General features: G+C 58.4%; 1 protein-coding gene across 1 annotated transcript in view; it reads left to right on the top strand.

The window, feature by feature from the left end:
- CACNA1I (calcium voltage-gated channel subunit alpha1 I) overlaps positions 1-19,894 on the top strand; it is a 110,137-nt gene that overhangs the window by 69,459 nt on the left and 20,784 nt on the right. The window contains exons 9-23 of the mRNA XM_033117537.1: positions 76-388; positions 2,516-2,937; positions 10,116-10,267; positions 10,914-11,099; positions 11,403-11,520; positions 12,251-12,406; positions 12,887-12,980; positions 13,656-13,870; positions 14,538-15,008; positions 15,392-15,492; positions 16,205-16,328; positions 16,611-16,679; positions 17,180-17,364; positions 17,826-17,952; positions 19,214-19,339. Of these exons, the coding sequence (XP_032973428.1) occupies positions 76-388; positions 2,516-2,937; positions 10,116-10,267; positions 10,914-11,099; positions 11,403-11,520; positions 12,251-12,406; positions 12,887-12,980; positions 13,656-13,870; positions 14,538-15,008; positions 15,392-15,492; positions 16,205-16,328; positions 16,611-16,679; positions 17,180-17,364; positions 17,826-17,952; positions 19,214-19,339 (2,859 nt within the window). The remainder of the gene's footprint in view (positions 1-75; positions 389-2,515; positions 2,938-10,115; positions 10,268-10,913; positions 11,100-11,402; positions 11,521-12,250; positions 12,407-12,886; positions 12,981-13,655; positions 13,871-14,537; positions 15,009-15,391; positions 15,493-16,204; positions 16,329-16,610; positions 16,680-17,179; positions 17,365-17,825; positions 17,953-19,213; positions 19,340-19,894) is intronic.

The raw sequence follows: 19,894 nt of genomic DNA, 5'->3' as shown, positions 1-19,894 counted from the left end.
TGCCCCACCCCCACTTCTGCCTCCCTCTACCCCGTTGTCCCCTCTGTCCCTGTCCTCTCCTCCCGTTGGTCACAGGTGGGCTCCTTCTTCATGATCAACCTGTGCCTCGTTGTCATAGCGACCCAGTTCTCGGAGACCAAGCAGCGGGAGCACCGGCTGATGCTGGAGCAGCGGCAACGCTACCTGTCCTCCAGCACGGTGGCCAGCTATGCCGAGCCCGGCGACTGCTATGAGGAGATCTTCCAGTACGTCTGCCACGTCCTGCGCAAGGCCAAGCGCCGGACCCTGGGCCTCTACCAGGCCCTGCAGAGCCGGCGCCAGGGTCTGGGCCCGGGGGCCCCCACCTCTGCCAAGCCCGGGCCCCAAGCCAAGGAGCCCAGGCACTTCAGTAAGTGGCCCTGCCTCCATGGCCTCCAGGGTGGCACACGCGGACCTTGTGCACCTCCAACCGGGGACTCCCAAACAGCATTGTTTACAAGCCTGATCCCCTGTCTCCCCAGCACTGGCGGAGCCGGCCAGAGCCGCTGGTTGAGAACCCAGGTCTCCCCTCGGAGCTCCAGTCTGCACCCCTCGTTCCCTCCCCTTGTTTCCCGACCACCTGCCAGTGCCTGGCCTGGGCTGGCCCTCGGCTCGGGGATGCAGCCCCTGCCCTGGAGGAATTCCTTCCCTACCCAGTGTGTGCACAGGGACTCAGGCTCTGCCTCTGGGATCCACACTCGAAAGACATAAACTCAGTTTTCTAAAACTCTAAAATTCCCTCCCACTGCAGCCGGCCTCAGTCACCATGTCCTTGATAGCACCCTGAGCAATGGCACCTGGCCACCTCAGTAAATAAAGGAGCCAGGGCCAGCCCTGCAAAGGTGTGGCATGTTGGGGACACCTGTGCCACTCTGATCTCCTGCCTCAGGTCCATTTCTCTGCTTGTTCAACTGTCACTGTCACCGGTTGTTTCTGAGAGTTAGCACTTTAGGTTCAGAAAGGGCTCTTTTAGAAAAGAGCCCTGAGAAGGGACAGAGTGAGCAATATTATCCCTAAATGGGAAACTGAGGTCCAGAGAGATAAAGGGAGTCACTTTAGTTCATACAGTGTGTCAATGACAAAAACTCAGCTCTCATGTCGGGGAATCTGAGATTCTTGGGAGGCAAGCTGGAGAATTCCTGGTCAGACCTGCTCCCCACACATCCTGGGCACTGGCCGTCCAGGTGTGGCCTTGGAGGAGGCTCCAGGTGGCCCACGGACTGGCCCAGCACCCAGATGGGGGGACCTGGGGTCTGGGCAAGGTTGGTACTCAGTCTCCTGAATGACTTGGGGAGGGGTGTTTACTACAAGGGGGTTCCTGCGGCTGCCCACCACCCTCTCCAGGGAACCTGAGTGGGGGGAAGTCCCTGGGAAACAAGTGTCAGGGAGCCCAGTCCCAAGCCAGGTGGGGGTGGGTGGTGGGGAGGAAGAAGGGCTTTGCCCTGTCCTGGGCTGAGGTGGGACTGACCCCTGGGCTTCTGGCCACCCACCCCCACTCCTGGGGATGAATGAGTCAGAGGCCTTGTCCAGGGGTGTGAGAGGTATTTGGAGGCAAGTATGAAAATGAAGGTAGGCATTAAATGTTTTTCTTTCCCTTTAACGTTAATTTTTTTTTTTTGCTTACACAAGCAAAATGCGTTTATTTTAGGAAAATATAGACAAACATAAAGGAAAAACCAAACCGCCCAGAGAGGCCTCTCTGACTCCTCTTTGAAATGGTTTACAGATCACAGTACCTTACATCTAAGCCTGGCCCAGGCTTCTCACACTTTCCCTGGGCAGAGAAGGGGATGGAAGCTCCCCCTGCCCTCGTCTGCCCTTTCGGCCCTTCATTCCCCTGGAGCCAGCCTGACTCTCAGCTTGTGCAGAGGGTGGTTCCCAGGGCCTTCTGGAGCCAGGGCTTGCCCCCTGCCCAGGGCTCCTGCCTCCTTGCCTCCCTGTGACTCAAGTTCCATGTGTAGGCAGGAGAACTGAGGAACAGCGAGGCCACCTTGGCTTCCTGTGAGGGGCGGCCGCCCTCCACACCGGCCTGATTTTCAGAAGCTTCTCCTCAGCCATTTCCCAAACTCCATGACCACAGCAGCAAGCAGGACCATGGGAAGGGAATGGGGTTCTGGGAGGGTCTGTTCATTGACTAAGCCCAGGCCACAGGCCAGGAAGTGATGAAGCAACGACACGTAACATACATGTGTGCCCCAGCCACATCATGTATGTTAAACAATAGAAAACCCACGGCCCTGCATGGGGGCCCTCCTGGTCCCCACTTTTGCACAGGGAAAAGCAAAGCCCAGAAGGTGAAGCCATTCCTCAGGAACCACAGGCCACTCGGCCTCCAGGTGGGGCTGGCGTGTGCCAGGCAGACCCTGTGGGCCACGGGAGCCTGAAGCTCCTGCAGGGTTATGTTCCAGGGTCAGGCCAGGTGTGGATAGGTTCTGCCTTCTCCGAGACCCTCGAGTGTGACCCGAGGCACCAACCCTGCCCTCTGTTTGCTTTTCAGAGCTGTGCCCGAGACACAGCCCCCTGGACCTGACGCCCCACACGCTGGTGCAGCCCATCTCTGCCATGCTGGCCTCCGACGCCGCCAGCTGCCCCCATTGCCAGCGTGAGGTGGGCCGGCCACCCTTGGGCCTGGGCGGCACCGACACGGTCCAGGAGGGCTCCAGCTCTGGGGGCTCGGGCAGTGGCGAGGATGAGGGCAACCGGGACGAGGCCCGGAGCAGTGAGGACGGGGCCTCCTCGGGGCTGGGGAAGGAGGACGAGGAGGAGCAAGCAGATGGGGCCACCCGGCTGTGTGGGGACGTGTGGCGGGAGACTCGAGCCAAGCTCCGAGGCATCGTGGACAGCAAGTACTTCAACCGGGGCATCATGATGGCCATCCTGGTCAACACCGTCAGCATGGGCATCGAGCACCACGAGCAGGCCAGTGGGGCGGGCGCCAGGACCCGGCGGGCATGGGGGCGCGGGGCCTCTGCGTGTCTGTCTGCCCCCTGACCAGGGCTGGGGCCAGTTCTTCCATGTGGCCTCAGTGTCCAGCCCAGGGCCAAGCACAGTGGAGGGAGGAGCTCAGGGTGTTTGCTGAATGAGTGACTGAGTGAAGCAATGCTAGGGCTGGATGACTTGGGCTGAGAACGAGGGAGAGCTTCCCTCCTGAGAGCTCAGCATGGACACGAGGGCACCCACAGCCCATGCCCTGCCCGTCCCTGCCAACTCCAACTCCCATTCAGTGCCTCTCCACGGGAGCCCCCTATCCAGTCTCCCCACGATAGCTCGAGTGACATTTCCAAAGGCGGGGCTCTCTGCCCACGACCTTCTACAGCTCCCTTTGCCCTTGGCACAAAACACAGACCTTTCTACTGACATTCAAGTCTCCTGTGCTCTGCTCACAACACCTTCAGCTGGCAGGGCAGCCTCCTGTCCCTGATGCCCCCACTTACTCCACCCTGCCCACAGCCTCACGGCACCGAGGGTGGCCCTGTGGTTGCCCTGCAAAGACTGTCCCCCAGCTTCCTCCTTGGCCAACCCTGAGGTTTCTTCTGTCCTCAGCTCGGCGTGCATGAGGTGCAGGGAGGTGTTGGCTGAGTTGAATGGTGTATCCCAGGCCCCGTGGGCCAGCTGGAGGTTCAGAGGAGACAGGAGTTCAGATAAAGGGTCCCCGAAGGGGACTAGCACATGGGAGGAGGGATGGCTTCTGGGAAGTGGCAGGAGCATGGGAGGTTGCCTGCAAGAGGAAAGGAGACAGGATGGAGGGCTGTGGGGGGTTAGCACAGACGTCCCCACAGCCAGGTGATCGCCTGGATGACAACTCCAGCCCTGGCTCCACTTTCTGGCTCTTACTGTCCCCCAGCCCCGAGGTGGGTTCCCTCCCTTCACCTGAACCCCAGCCCTGTGAGGGGGTTCCATTTGGCAGCTGGCAGCTGGGGACCCTGAGGCCAGGGAGGCCCAAGGTCCCACAGCCAGGGGCTAGATTTGAGCCCACATCTTTCTGTGGTGGGAATGACAGCCCTCCATCAGAATTTGATGCCCCTATGCTTCCCTGCTGCCCTCTCTGCGGAAGCCCCATCCGCCCGCTGAGCCCTGCGCCCTGCGGTGGGCCACACTCTCATTTCCCTCTTCATTAGTTCATGATGCGCAGGCCGCATTCAATTTACTTAAATGAGGCCCCTGGGGCTGCTGCGACACTCTGTTCAGAGCTGCTGGTTTGCCAGCCGTCTGGCTTAATTAAAAAGGTCTCTGGGGGAGGGCTGGGCAAGGTTCTCTGCAGGGTAAAGCTGGTGAGACAGGCAGCTCAGATGCCCCTTGCTTGAGATACAGTCCTGTGGCCTTTGCCAGGCCCCGGCCTGCAGGGGGCCAGCGTTCCTGGGGAAGGCCCCACAGGTGCTGTTGGGGGTGCTGGCTCTAGTTTCTGAGTGAGGCAGCACCAAGGGGACCTGCCACAGTCCTGCTACACCAGAGCCTGGGCACTGTCCCTGCCAGTGGCTTGCTGGAACCAGCTTGCGGGAGCAATTTTCTAACACTGAGAAATTTTTCAAGGCCACACTGTTAAAAATAGTTGGTAGCTTGAAATTGGCCATGGTGGGAGTATTTACACCATGGAAATTGGCATATGCTACAAATCTGAGCTATTCTTCAGAGGCCTGTTTGCCAGTGTACTACAGATATCTGTCGTCTCAGCTGTCCCCTCCAGGGCAACCCAGCGGCCAGCGCAGCTCTGTCCTATGGGTCCAGCCTCTCCCTCTACCCGCCGGCCCCAGCCTCAGGCCAGTCCATGGTCCCTGCCGAAGCTTTTGCAGGGTTTCCCTGCCTGGCCTGTCCCACCTCCCCCCCAACTCCTGCCATATCCTACCTGGGCAAGCTTTCTAGCCTCGAATATGGTGGGGCCTTTTCTCTCTGGCACTGCAGGCACCCCCGGGTACCCCACCAGGTTGGGAGAGGCTGTTCTCACTGGCCAGTCTCCTGCCCCTTCATAGGGTCCACCTCAGTTTTCTCATCTATGAAGCAGGTGCCCTTACTTTGTGCCTTTTTCCTCATAGGCTCCCGTTTACTGAGTACCTACTAAGTGCCAGACCTGGAGCCTGCGTGGTATACTTAGTCCTCATAAACTCCTCACAGAGAGGCTGGCAGGGGAAGTGCATTAAGAAGCCTGGCGCATAGTAGGTGCTCACTACTTAGGAATTATTTTTGAATCTTTTCTTGGAGCCTTATAACACCATTTTTGGGGTGAGGTTACCATCTGCTGCCTGGAGCCTCAAAACGTTAATTAAAGAAAAAGTGAGGGGGAGGAAGAATTCTAAAAATCTTTTTAAAGCAGCTCGGAGTGGCAGCCATTGTTCAGCTGAGCTCTGTGCAGGACCTGCTTGTGGGCTGCTAGTATTTTTGTTCCATTTTCCCTGACTCCCAGACATTGCTCTGCAGGAGAGTATCCACCCCCGTGTTTATTTTGAGCTGCCCCGTCTGAGTGGTACCTGCTGAGAGAGGTGGTCCCTGAAGAGACAGGTGGCCCAGGGCTTCAAGGAGGCAGGGAGAGAAGGGGAGGAACAGGAGGAGAAAGCAGGTGCACACGGCCCCTCTTCTGCAGGGGTGGTGACCTTGGAGGCATCCTGGGGGCCCCGCCACGCCCCCTCAGCTGCCCACCTTGCTGGCAGGGAGCTTGGTGTGGCCACAGGCGGTGGCAGGTGGTGAAGGGGCCCAGAGCCTGGGCACTGCTTCCCTACTCCACCTCTGCCACTCTGGTCACAGTGCTCAAATGAGAGGTGAGATTTCGGGTACCTGTGGCCTTTACGTGGTCACTGATGCCAAAATCACGAGGGTGTGTCACCAGGTTCCTCATGGCCACAGAGGCTATTGCTTGCAAGGACTGGCCTGGGAGGAGTGACAGTTAAAGGGAGGGTCAGCCAGGCAGGAGCCTGCTTGTGACCCACGAGGTGGTCACAAGCTGAAGTTGGCCTTCCCAACCCCACCTCACCCCAATGTCCTGGCCCAGACCATAACTGAGGCAGCATGATAAGCAGGTGGGTGGGGTCAGCTTGGGACCAGATCGTCCATCTCTGCCTCCTGTCATGTGTCCTTACATCTCTTCCCCGCGTGATCCTCACAGCAGCTCTGTGGGGCAGGCAGGGTGGGTGTCTTATCCCCACTGGGTAGATGGGGAAACTGAGGCTCAGAGAGGTGGAATGGCTTCCCAGGTGACATGGTGAGCAGCCGTCAGAGCTGGGCTCTGGGGTGCTGAGATAGAATTGGAGGTTCCACAAAGTAGACAGGAGGTGGGCAGGGCGGCACTGCCCCGGGGAGTAGGCTCCGCCGCCATTTCTGCCTCTCCCGGCAGTCACTTGTCCAGGCACATGACCCCTCTCAAGCTGGGTGAGGCTGTCCTGGAGTTGGAGGATGGTCACCAAGTTCAACAACAAAAGAACGGAGAGTTGAGCGGAATGGGCAGCAGGGCAGGAGTCCAGGGAGCCTCCTGGGGCAGGGGTGACTCAGGCTGAGGCATGTCCACTGGCCTCAGCTCCCAGGGGACTGTATTCAAGGTCCCCAGGTCAGTGGCTAGGTCAAAGCAGGCTTTATTCTTCCTTCAGCAGCCCCCAAGCCACTGCCGACCTAGGGGTGACCGTGGGAAGAGGAGGATGGGGTCACTTTAGTGCCCGACATTTCAGACTTGTGTGTTCTTAGGGGAGAGAGACACCAACATGGGCTGCAGTCAGGGAAGGCTTCCCGGAGGCAGTGGTACTGGAGATGGATCCTGAAGGATGACTAGGATTTCATTAGTGAGACAGAGGAGGGGGCAGGAGCAGGGACCAGGAGCATAGGCATCCATTCAAAGGACCCTGAGTCCTCCAGGAGGATGTGCGTACAGGGCAAGGCAGACAGCCCAGGAGGCTGGGGGAGAAGTGGGTCTTGAGGCCAGCTTTATCCTTAGGGCGGTGGGGAGACATGGAAGGCTTGTAAGTGGGGAAGTGATATGTCTGCCTTGAACTGGAGCCTCAAGTCAGAAAACTGGGGCGGGCCATGGGAAGGAAGTTGGGCCGGAGGGAGGAGACCTGGGTTTGAGATCTGATTCTACCAATGGCTGGCCGTGGCCCTGGGAAGTCACTTCTCTGAGCCACAGGCTCCCTGTCTGTAAAATGGGGACACCATAGGGTAATGTTTGAGGCTTCGATGAGATAGTTTATGGAAAGTGCTTAGCACTGCTGGCACGTGGGAGATGTTAACACCAGCTGCCGTTATTATCATGGGGTGGTGCTAAGGTTAGCCAGGTGCTAACCTGGCTCCAGGTTCCTAGGGACAGTGTAGACCCCTGCCCAGCCGGGCCTTTCTCTGCTCCTGTAGAAATGGCTAGAGGCTGGGCTGCCCACTGCCCCCTCTCCCTCTGCTTCCGGAGTCACCTCCAGGTTGTATCCCCTCCTCACCTGCCCTCCCCACTCCTGCCTCTGGCTTAACCTGATTTTTCTGCCCTCTATCATTTCTTCTTCCACTGGGTGGGTCTTTGCCATCTCCAGTAGCCTCTTTGCAGCCCCTGTCTGTCTGTCTGCTCTGCCTGTTCTCTCTCACTTTCTGGCTTTGCCTGGGACTCCCACTGCGTCACGATCTTGGTCCTTCATTTTGTTTTCAGCTGAGTTTTTCTCTCTGTCTTGTCTCTCCACACCTGCCTTTGCCTCTCACTTTCCGTGTCTATATTTGTCCATTTCTCTTCCAGCTGCCCCTGGCCTCTCCACATACCTCCCTTTTGGCCTCTCATTTGCTGTGTCTCTATTCGTCTGTCGATCTGTCTATCTCTCCCACTCACGGTCTCTCTCCCAGAAAAATGCTCACAGGAGTGATGGATGGTCCATTAGGAAAAGACTAACAGGTGTGCACTTGACTAGAGAAACAGCTGTTGCGAGGGAGGAGGGAAGCGAGTGGGTGACCTTTCCAGGAGAGTGGGGGCTCCGCCGCACATCATGTGGGGCGAGTGGGGTGATGTGCTATTATGGGCTGTCAGCACCTACATTTTTCATCTCCCGGGCGTCGTCGTTTTGTTGAGCAGGGAAATTGGTGGCTTTGATTCAGCCAGGGATGCGGGTCCCCAGCCCTCCCCCTCCCCAAGAGCCCCTCTTAGAGTCCCACTCCCGTTTCAGGACCATTTTGTGAGTCAAATGTAATTACAGATGGAAATGGGCCTTCTCCTTTCATCTGGGCTGGAGAGGAGTTGGCAGGTTTATTAGATTTCCCAGGCACCAGGTGGGAAGCGGTGTGGGTCATTCTTTTTCTCTCGTCTCCTTTTAACCCAAATGGAATCAAAGTCAGGCCCCTGAGGTCGCGGGGCTGGGCTGGGGTGCATGGAGCTGATGGAGGCAGGGAGCAGCCCTGCCTCCTCCCTGCCCTTGCTCGGGCTGCTCCCTCTGCTTGCTCCCCTTCTCAGCTTTGAGGTCTCTGTGAGATGTCACTTCCTGCAGGAAGCTGCCTCCGAGTCCCCTATCCGTGTTCCCCAAACCACCCTCAACTTTCCTGTTTTTCGCACCTTCCGACTGGTTTGTTAACTTGCATTTTGGGCTTTGCCACCAGAGCCTGTGTTTCTTGAGGGCAGGAAGGCCCTGGATCTTTCACACTGGCCACTCTGGGTAGCATGAAGTGGCACTTAGTGGACGCCCGGAAGCCCTGTGGAATGCATGCGCTAGTGAATGAGTGAAGGACGGAATGGATGAGTTCAGGTGGGGTCTCGGTGTCTGTAATGGAGAGCAGTTTGGAGTCAGTGCCTGCTCTGCCGCATCCTTGCTAGGTGGCTCTGAGCAAGTCTGTTTTCCCTTCTCTGAGCCTCAATTTCCTCATCTGTAAAATGGAGACGCCTACCGTGGCTTCTCAGGTTGTCTGAGGCATCAGGAAGTATGTTGGGTAGCGCGCTCCGCATGGGCACCTGGTCAGACCTACCAAATGGCCCTTCCTTAATTTGTCTGTGATTCAGGTGGGAGCAACCCGGCTCCATGGTAAGCGGAAACCAGACACTTCACCATTTCCTAAGGGCGTAGAAGGGAGGGAGCAACTGGAGCCTCATATGTTCCTTAGCAGAGAGGTTTGGAATAAATGTCATCTCATTCCACACCCTCGTTTATGGATGAAGAAACTGAGGCCGGGGAAGGGTGGGGTGGACATGGAACCCTGCCCCCAGTGGTGGCCCATAGTGTGGCCAGTTTTATAAGCTGCGGTTGCTCAGATGGTCCCATTTGCTGGGGTGTCACGTGTTTCTAAAAACCAGGAGCAGGCAGCTTGGGGGGCAGAGGGAGGCTCTGGTGCTAGTGGGGGCTAGTCTCCTTCTGACCAGCTGGTGATATTAACCATTAGCTTCCCTGGGCTACAGTGTCCTCTGAGAAGTGGGTGAAGTCAGCCCCGTGGGCCAGGGTGCTCGTGGCATACAGTAGGTCACGAGCTCCACCCTCCCTCCCAGGGCAGGGTAGTCTCCAGCCACTACAATCCTGAGGCGGTCGTTGCTGGGGAGGGGAGAGAGGGAAGGGCTGGGTAAGGAGGTCTAAGGGCAGGAGCCCAAGAGCCAGGCTGCCTGGGTTCGAATCCTGGATCTGCCCGTTACTAGCTCTGCAGCCTCAGGCAGGGCACTGGCCTTCTCTGAACCTGCTTCCTCATCTGCAAAGTGGGCTCTTATGAGGGACTAAGTGAAGTTATGCCCGTACAGTGCGTAGAACAGGTCCTGCACAGGGCAAGTGCTCACTAAATGGGTTAGGGTCGTGGGCGAACAGGGAGTTTCTAGCAACTCCTGGCCTGCCTTTTCGTTTTGCTCTGTATCATGTGACCTCAGGCTGGCTTTGGAGCCTCAGTTTCCTCATGTGTAAAATGGGTATCGTCATGCCTCCCTCCGTGCGCAGCAGCAACACTATTTCCAAATTTGTGGGAGGTCAGCCCCCTGGGGTCCCACCGTCTCAGCGGACCCCTCAGGACCCTGGACAGCAGAGTTGCAAGGTCCTTAAGATCATTGCGCAGGGGGCAGATGGAGCTCCAGCGAGGGCACTGACCTGCCAGGCCACGCAGCCAACGGGGTGGCCCGAGTCCCGAGGGGCTCCCTCTGCTGGCTGCCCTCTGCCTGACCGGGTCCCCCCTGCCCCAACGCCCCACAGCCCGAGGAGCTGACCAACATCCTGGAGATCTGCAACGTGGTGTTCACCAGCATGTTTGCCCTGGAGATGCTGCTGAAGCTGGCCGCCTTCGGGCTGTTCGACTACCTGCGCAACCCCTACAACATCTTTGACAGCATCATCGTCATCATCAGGTGCCCCCCGCCCCTCCCACCCCGGCTTCGGCCCGGAGGCAGAGTGGGGGCGAGGGCATTGAAGGCACTGACCCAGCCATTACGTGAAGTCCATAGACTCCAAGGAAACCAACTACACTGCAACACAGTTAACAAAATGTTCAAAACTTGATTTAGCCATATGCATGCTTCTGGAGTCATGCACCGAATAGTGAGATCTAGCAGTGGGTCTGTGACCATCGTCCCAAAGAAGGGACGAGCATAAATGATACTTAGAAATATGTGCATCAACCGTCATGTGATATAAAAATATCAGCGATTTCGATCAACCACAAGGTCACAGGAACTGCTAATTCTCTGTTGTTTCCATTCATAATCAAAAGAATGTTAAATCTCAAAAAGAGCTCAGTGACCGTCGTGGACCTTCTGAATTCTAGCCATAGACAGCTTGGGGGTGGGGAGGGGTCCATGGACTCAGGTTAAGAGCCTCCAACTTAGGGCGCCTTGGAGCAGCAATGACCTGTGAAACATATTATTGGATGGCTGGATGACTGACTGACTGAACGAATGAATGAGTGATGGAAGCTCTCCATCTCTCCTGCCTCTGCCCTCCCCGCCTCCCGCTCATCCCTCCTGTCTCTCTCCTCTCCCCACCCCTGCGGCGCAGCATCTGGGAGATCGTGGGGCAGGCGGACGGTGGGCTGTCGGTGCTGCGGACCTTCCGGCTATTGCGGGTGCTGAAGCTGGTGCGTTTCATGCCTGCGCTGCGGCGCCAGCTCGTGGTGCTCATGAAGACCATGGACAACGTGGCCACCTTCTGCATGCTGCTCATGCTCTTCATCTTCATCTTCAGGTGAGCCCCGCCCACCCTGGGGAACCAACCACAGCTTCTGGGCCCTCAGGGGCTATAGGTAGCAGAGTGGCTGGTTGAGTTCTCTGGGCCACACCCTAGACCTGGGTGTGAATCTTGCAGCCATCACTTAATCCCCTATGGCCCTGGGCGAGTACGTCCCCTCTGGGCCTCAGTGTTCACTTCTGTAAAATGGGACCAACACAACCCCCTCCCATCTTACTGTGTTGTTTTGAGAATGGAGCCAGGTGGGTGGGCAGGAGCTTGGTGTATATGAATCCCTTGAGCCACCTCCATCCCTCCCAGCATTCTCGGGATGCACATCTTTGGCTGCAAATTCAGCCTCCGTACGGACACGGGAGACACGGTCCCAGACAGGAAGAACTTCGACTCCCTGCTGTGGGCCATTGTCACGGTGTTCCAGGTGAGTGGCAACCACATATGTCCATGTGTGTCAGGGGATCGCTTTTCAGAGGTGTCCCCAGCCTCCGAGAATCCAGAGAAGCCGGTGGCCTGACAGAGAGGCCCCTGAACTCCACCCTCTAGTGGGCAGGTCCCAGGTGTGTGGCCAGGCTGGTACAGCACCAGCTCTGGGAGCTGGACCGCCTGTCATCCCTGTCCCCTCTGCTCCCGCCTTGAGACCTTGGGCATGTAGCAGACTGTTCCTCCCCTGTAATGGGGACATGGTTGAATGAGTGTGTCCACACAGTGTGATAGGGGCAGAAAGAGCAGGGGCAGGAGGAAGGGTGGGTTCGTGGGGGTGGGGTGGAAGTGGGGAGGTGGGGGTGGCAGATGAGTAGGAGAGAGGATTGAGTTGTGGGAACAGCCAGGAGGAAGCATCACTTAGTGGGGAATGTCAGAGCAGGACTGGGAGACACAGGCCGAGGGTATGGGCCAGCTGGGGGCAGCAGGCAGAGCGTGTATGAGTGTGAGCAAGCAAGGGGCTGAGGCTCTGCCAGGTGGGCATGTCCCCAGCTAGGGCCATGATACTCGAGGTCCCCAGGGGTGTCTGAGCACCTGTGAGAGGATGTTATAGGTGTGTGTGGGCGGCCGTGTGCCTGCAGCTATGCTACCCCGTGGATTCTCTCTGCCCTTAGACTGGGCTGGGGTGTGGGGGTACTCGGGGGCTGAGCCATGTGCCCCTCCCCCCACAGATCCTCACCCAGGAGGACTGGAATGTCGTCCTCTACAATGGCATGGCCTCCACCTCCCCCTGGGCCTCGCTCTACTTTGTCGCCCTCATGACCTTTGGCAACTACGTGCTCTTCAACCTGCTGGTGGCCATCCTGGTGGAGGGCTTCCAGGCAGAGGTGACTGTGGCCCTGGTGGAGGAAGCACCCCCATGGGCCTGCATGAAACTGGGTGAGGGGAGGGAGTCTGGATGGGGGAGAGCTGCAATTCAAACATCTAGCAGGCAAGTCTCCAGAGGAGGGGGTTGCCAATGAAGTGATGAGCTTCCCATCACAAGAAGCATACAAATGGAGGCTGCATTTGGGATCCATGCCTCTTCCCCAGGGGTGTAGAACTAGATCTCTCCATCTCTGAGATTCTGGAATCCCTAAGATTTGGGATTCTGGATCCTGCCTGCTCCATTCCCTGAGGCTTTGGGGATATTTGCAGTCATTCAGACATAGATTTGTGGTGTAGGTCCTCATTAGCTTCTCACTGCCCTTTTCTGAGCCTCGGTTTCCTCATTTGTAAAATGGGGAGTGAAAACACCCACTGAAAAGTTCAAGAGGGAGGGAAAGGCTGAGCTGACTTGTATTCCAATGTGAGGGATGGTCTCTCAGGGCGACGCCAATCGCTCCTATTCAGACGAGGATCAGAGCTTATCCAACATGGAGGAGTTTGACAAGCTCCAGGACGGCCTGGACAGCGGTGGAGGTAAACAGACCTCTACTTGTCACCTAGGGGCCCAGGACATGTCCCCAGAGATCCAGGTGGGAAAAGGGCACAGCCTCTGGCTTCCTCTCAAGCTCAGGCCCCACGACTGCTAGTTTTCTGTGGTTTGTTGTTTACATTCATACTTGAAAGAAATGCTAAATTTTGAAACCAGGTCAGTGACTTTCATGGTCCTCCTGAATTCTAGCCACAGGGGCAGCCCACCCTCACCCCTCCATACAGGTGTGGCCTGTTGGGAAGAGCTTTGGGCCTCAGGGTGCCTGGGTGCTGGTCCTGTTTGGCACCAATGGGCAGCTTAGAACAAACTTCCCCAGCCCACGCTGTGTCTTTGGTAACTGGGCTGGATGGTCTCTGCCTTGCCTCCCACAGTGGGCACGGGAGTGAAGCTCCCATGCTGCGTGACGCTCGGGGCTGGCCCTGAACACAGGAGGCAAGGGATCCACTTATCTAAAAATAAAGCTGAGAGCCCTGCAGGCAGGGCGGAGGGGAGGCACATGTGATGGGGTCCAACCTGGAAGACTTTCTAATAGAGGAAGTCTCCCCAGAAAAACTCTCCATTTCTGTTATCGTTCAGGTCTGTTTCTTTGTCTCATGGCTTCTTTTGCTCTTGTTCTGGCCTTTCGTCTGCCCCTCCCTGTCTGCCTCTCACCCCTCCAGATCCTAAGCTCTGCCCGGTTCCCCCAATGGGCACCTGGACCCCCAATGGGCACCTGGACCCCAATCTCCCGCTGGGTGGACATCTGGGCCCTGCCGGGGCTGCAGTACCTGCCTCCCGCCTCTTGCTGCAGCCCGACCCCGTTCTGGTGGCCCTGGGCTCCCGCAAAAGCAGTGTCATGTCACTGGGGAGAGTGAGCTATGACCAGCGCTCCCTGGTGAGTCCTGTGGGGTGCTCTGGGTGTCTGCTCCTTGCTGGGTGTGTGCTGAGGGACCCTGAGGAGAAGTGCCTGCCATTCCAGCCTCAGACTGATACCCAGCCTTAGGGCATCAGAATGTCCAGCCAGAACCAGGCAGGGACTATGTCTGTTGTATTTCCCAGTGCCAGAATGGGACCAGACAACAAGGAATGAATGAATGAATGCATGAATGAATGAATGGTGCCAGTGGGTCTGGTGTTGAGAATTAGGTTATTTTGGCAGCAGTGTGTAGCGTAAAGAGCTGGGCTTGGGGGTCAGGCAGACATGAGCTTGAAACCGGTCTCTGACACTTTCACATGACCTCGCATAAGTTACAGCCCTCTCTGAGCCTCAGTTTCCCTACCTATAAAGAGGAAGTTAGCCCCAAATTGCTATACCTTCCTCAAAAGAAGTGAGGTAACAGGTGGAGATGGAATCCCATTGGGGACATGTCCACATGTCCAAAGATGTGGATGGAGTGAAAGGCAAGGTGGGGAGAGGACCCCTGGAGTCTAAGTGGTTCTGTCACCCACCTGGCCAGGCTGGTGGCCGTCTTAGGGCCTCAGCAAGTGTGCAGGCTGCCTTCAGTCACAACTGTGGCTGTGTGTGTGGCAGGGGCTGACCGGAGCCCTGGGCTTCCTCCCAGTCCAGCTCCCGGAGCTCCTACTATGGGCCCTGGGGCCGCAGCGGGGCCTGGACCAGCCGCCGCTCCAGCTGGAACAGCCTCAAGCACAAGACGCCTTCGGCTGAGCATGAATCCCTGCTCTCAGCAGAGCTCGGCGGCAGGACCCGGGCCTGCGAGGGTGTCCGGGACGAGGGTCCGCCACAGGCCGTGCCCTTGCACACCCCGCACGCCCACCATGCACAGCATGGTCCCCACCTGGCACACCACCACCGCCACCACCGTCGGACACTGTCCCTGGACACCAGAGACTCGGTGGACCTGGCCGAGCTGGGGCCCGCCGTGGGCATCCACCCCCGGGCCGCCTGGAGGGTGGCAGGCCTGGCTCCCGGGCACGAGGACTGTAATGGCAGGATGCCCAGCTTCGCCAAGGACATGTTCACCAAGATGGATGACCGCAGGGACCACGGGGAGGACGAGGAGGAGGTCGACTACGTGAGTGGGGCGGGCTCTAGGGGCAGGCGAAGGGCCAGGAGAAGGTCCGCTAGGACAGAAGGTGGGCGGGGCTAGGGGCGGGGCTAGAGTGGGAGGGGCTCGCAGGGGCTGGCCTAAGTGGCATAAGTGGGCACCGAGGAGGAGGACAGGGCTTCCAGATGGGTGAGCAGGCTGAGGGCTGGAGCTGCCCACATCTGAGCTGAGTCGGCCCCTGGGAGAGAATCCCCGCCGCCCCCACAACCTTGGTAGGGCGAGGGTTCTGGTCTTGCTGGGAATGTTCAGAGGTCATCCAGTAGCCCCAGTTTGCTGGGTGGTCGGGGTGGGCGGAGATGGGCAGCTCTGGGCAGTGTTGACCCTCCCTCACCCCATCTTCTCGTTGCCAGACTCTGTGCTTCCGCGTGCGCAAGATGATTGACGTCTACAAGCCTGACTGGTGCGAGGTCCGCGAGAACTGGTCTGTCTACCTCTTCTCCCCTGAGAACAGGTGGGCTGGACCAGGTTTGGGGTGAGGTTAGACTAGGATTTTTTCAGGGCTGGGAGGGAGAGATTGCTGCCAAGCCAGGCAGGGCCATTGGGCGGGCGGCCCCCATACTCCAAAGGGTCCTCCTACCCCATGGTAGAGGGGCTGCAGGGCAGGGGGAGTTTTTGAGTGGGTACTTTCCTGGGCATCTCCTGTAGTCTAGGCCATCCCTGTGCTGGGCAGATCCTCAAGTAGCCCCTGGTGTTCCCATCTGGAAGGGGCATCCGAAGGCTTCGGTGGGGGTGTTCTTTGGCTGGGCTTTGGAGGCACACTCCATTCTGTAGGTGAAGTGGGGTTGTGAAGAGATGGAAGTTGGTCCAGGTGGAGGGAGCAGTCTGAGGGAAGGCCTGGGGCAGAAGCTGAGGGTGTCTGTGTGGCTGGAGGGCAGGGCTCAGGGATTTGGATCAGTGTTTGCAAAGCCTTGCGTGCCAGGGCAAGGTGGGTGGTGCCCTTCCTCCTGTGGCTACGGGAGCTGCTGTGGGAGTGTGGTCAGGGGAGGGGGCTCCAGGTGGGCACCCTGAGAAGATGTCAAGTCGCCACCTATTGTGTGGCCAGAGAAGAGAAGGGTCAGCTTCCTTTAGGCCATCCTGTCCCTGTGTGCTTGGGCCCTCTGCCTTCCTCCTCGCCGGTGTGAGGGCAAACCAACACTCATGTGACCCCTGCCCACCCTGCCCAGGTTCCGGGTCCTGTGTCAGACCATCATCGCCCACAAGCTCTTTGACTATGTTGTCCTGGCATTCATTTTTCTCAACTGCATCACCATCGCACTGGAGCGGCCCCAGATCGAGGCTGGCAGCACTGTGAGTGGCTGGGGCTTTTGGGCAGGACAAGGGACAGGCAGCGGGGCAGGCTACCATGGCCTGCTATGGGACAGTGTGCAGGGCTGAGGGGGCCAGGAGAGCTCAGCAAGGCAGACACCGTGGCGGCAGGTGTGGCAGACAGCTTGCCTCTGGGGAGGGGGACGTCTCCCTGGACTGTGAAGTGGCAGCCTCCCATGGATGCCCCTTGGCCGAAGGCAGAGGTGACCAGGTGGCCGGGCAGTTCTGGGAGCTCCCGGCCCATGGATCTCCCCGTTCTTTCAGGAACGCATCTTCCTCACTGTATCCAACTACATCTTCACAGCCATCTTCGTGGGCGAGATGACACTGAAGGTAGCTCTGCTTCATCTGGGACCTCTCCCACCCCCAGCTCAGGGGCCCCTGGCCCTGGCTCAGCCCTCCCTCAGCTTGTCACTCACTTGCCCATTAGCAACATTCCACAGCCTGGGACCAGAGGCGGGGTTAGCCAGGTCCAGCTCTCCTGGAGCTCACAACCCACCAGAAAGGCGGATGCAGGGAAACATTTATAGAGTAATGGAGGTACCTGCTGGAGGTGTGGAAATACTTCCTAGAGTGTTTGACTTTGAATTGGGTTTGCCGGATGTGGGGGGAGAACAGACCGGCACAGGCCGTGGGCCTGCCTTTCAGGGAGCGGCGCCCTGCTCCCAGAGCTGCCGTCCCGCCTATCGTCTGCCTTCAGAGAGGCAGCTGGCGCCTGTACTCTGCCTGCGGTCGGGTTCCACGCCACCTGCCTGACTCCGCCCACCAGGCCTCGCCCTGCCACGCCCCATCTGGAGGAGCCCAGCTGACCCCGCCCATCACCCCGCCCCCAGGTGGTCTCGCTGGGCCTGTACTTCGGGGAGCAAGCGTACCTGCGAAGCAGCTGGAACGTGCTGGACGGCTTCCTAGTCTTCGTGTCAATCATTGACATTGTGGTGTCTGTGGCCTCAGCCGGGGGAGCCAAGATCCTGGGGGTCCTCCGGGTTCTGCGGCTCTTGCGCACCCTCCGACCCCTGCGGTGAGGACCCCTCCTCTGCGGATGGGGAAACCCCCAGGGTCTAACTTGGACCCCTCATTCCTGCCGTCCCTTCCCACTCAGTCCTCCACTAGCACTGCCAAGCACCGCTGAGCATGGCCGAGGGCAAGGCTGTCCTTGCTCCTGGGGAAGGAGCCTGGTGTGAGTGTGTGTGTGTGTGTGTGTGTGTGTACACGCACACATGTGCGCGTGCTCCGGAAGGCCAGAGCTGAAGGCTGCCTTCTCTCTGTGTGTCCCTGGGTGGCTCACTGCTGTCTCTGGGCCTCAGTCTCTAGATGAAGGTGTGGTGTGTACCCCAAAGGGATGGGGTGAAGGCACAGTGCCTTGCTGTGCCTATCCATCTGGAGCCTAGGGGCCACCTCCCCGGTGACTCTGGGCTAACTGGGGCCTGTCTCCTGGCCTGGCGAGGGCTAACGGTGCCCTTGGTCCCTCCCTGCCTGCAGCGTCATCAGCCGGGCACCTGGCCTGAAGCTGGTGGTGGAGACACTCATCTCCTCTCTCAAGCCCATCGGCAACATTGTCCTCATCTGCTGTGCCTTCTTCATCATCTTTGGCATCCTGGGGGTGCAGGTGAGGGGCGCCCAGGCAGGGCAGGCAGTGGGGTGGGCTCCATGGTCAGAGAAGAGGCTCCTCACTCCTGCCCAGCTCTGCCAACCTTGTGCCGACCTGGGGGCTCAGGCAGTCATGCCCCTGCCTACGGTGAATGCTCAGTCCAGGGAGGGAGACAGATGTGGCCCAAATGGCTGAGTGCAAGGCAGGCTCGGTAAAAGGGTTCACAGGGGTCCCAGCTACACAGGAACATGGGGCTGGGCTGGGGACAATGGGGGAGGTACCCTGAAGGAGGTGGCCTTTGCACTGGGCCTTGAAGGAGAGGTGATTTTGACAGGTCACAGTGGGGGAAGGTTTTTCAGGGGAGAATGGACACCTGTGTGGAGGTGAGCCCAGGAGCTCTGGCTGGCATGGAGAGATGAGCCAGATGGTTTGCTGGGTCAAGTGGGAAAAGAAGGGGAATGGCAGCTAAGACCTGGCTTCTCTGGGGTGGGGCCCATGGGGTCTCGGACAGTCAGGGCCTTGCGCTACCTCAGCCCGGGAATAGGATGGGCCTCAGGGCTGGACAGGGCAGACTGGGGCGGGTCATAAAGTGTGTGATGGGGATGGCCAGAGGGACCTGGGTCCTCTGCGGTCTGGGCTGCTGCTGAGACCCTTCCTATTTCTTGAGTGTCTGAGCCCTCCAGTCTCCTCACCTGGTCCTATTTGGGACTGTAGCTGGGGAGGAGCCCTGGGCCTAGGTATCCTTTGGGGTTGCTGAGGCATCCATGGTGGAGACACCTGGGAGGAGGGGCTTGACGTGGACACCATGTGGACAGTGCCCTGCCCCTTCCAGGCACTTGACACGGAGAAGGCTTGGGTCCCTGGAGAGGGTTCCTTTACTTTTCTCTCTCTCCCCTGGGGATATACAGGCAGCTTTCTCCCATGGGGTCCCTGCCCAGGTCCCCAGTGTAGGTACTGGGGCCTAATCTCGAGTCTGTGGAAAGGTTAGGAATCAGACGAACCAGGGTGTGAACCTTGGCTCTGCCAGTTCCTAAACCTTGAGAGACTTTCAGAAAATAACCTGTCACCCCTGGGTCTCAGTTTCCTCATCTGTGAGATGGGATGAGAGTAGCCCTACCTCATATTCGGGGCTTGGGAAGATGGCATGTTGGAGTGCTTGGCCCAGGCTGTGCACAGAGGAAATGCCCCTGAGGGACAGCCCCTCTTCTGATTTGTCCCCCGCCCTACCGGCTGAGAGTGTTGGCAGGACGGTCCCTCACCCTGTGTCCCTTACCCTCAGCTCTTCAAGGGCAAGTTCTACCACTGTCTGGGCATGGATACCCGAAATATCACCAACCGCTCCGACTGCGTGGCTGCCAATTACCGCTGGGTCCATCACAAGTACAATTTTGACAACCTGGGCCAGGTGAGTACCACCCACCGTCCCCTGACCTGACCACCCCCAGTGGTCACAACTCTTCAGTGCCCACAGCCTGGGATCATAGACCCGCCTCCAGTCCTGCCCTACCAGGACTGAGCCTGTGATTCCCTTTTCCAAGCGTTGGGTTCCTTTTCTGCACGGTGGGTAGAATCAGCACTCAGTTTGAAGAGGCATGAGACTTAGAGATCCCGAATGCAGAGTGTCCAGCAAGCACCGGGTGCTTCGGTGGACATTGGTTCCTGGCCCCATCCCCCACCCAGGGGACCCTGACAGGAGTTTTAGAGTCAGCCAAACATGGGTGTGAATCCCAGCTCTGCCACTTACTGTAGGTTCTGGCCTCTCTGAGCCTCACTTTTCTCGTCTGTAAAATGGGAATGTTACATGCCTCCAGGCAGGCTGTGGTAGAGATGAAAGTGTATCCAGCCTCTGGCCCAGGGTAGGTTTTCTCTCCCATCACCCAGTTACTCTGCTCTCCTCCCCAGTCACAGGCAGGCCCCTGCCCAGATCCTGCCTTGCCCTGGGTCTCTTCTTCTGGGGTCT

The sequence above is a fragment of the Rhinolophus ferrumequinum genome, chromosome 10 (assembly GCF_004115265.2).
Source record: "Rhinolophus ferrumequinum isolate MPI-CBG mRhiFer1 chromosome 10, mRhiFer1_v1.p, whole genome shotgun sequence".
Classification (NCBI taxonomy): Eukaryota; Metazoa; Chordata; class Mammalia; order Chiroptera; family Rhinolophidae; genus Rhinolophus; species Rhinolophus ferrumequinum.
The sequence above is the reverse complement of the archived record's forward strand: the minus strand, read 5'-3'. Positions and strand labels throughout refer to the sequence as shown.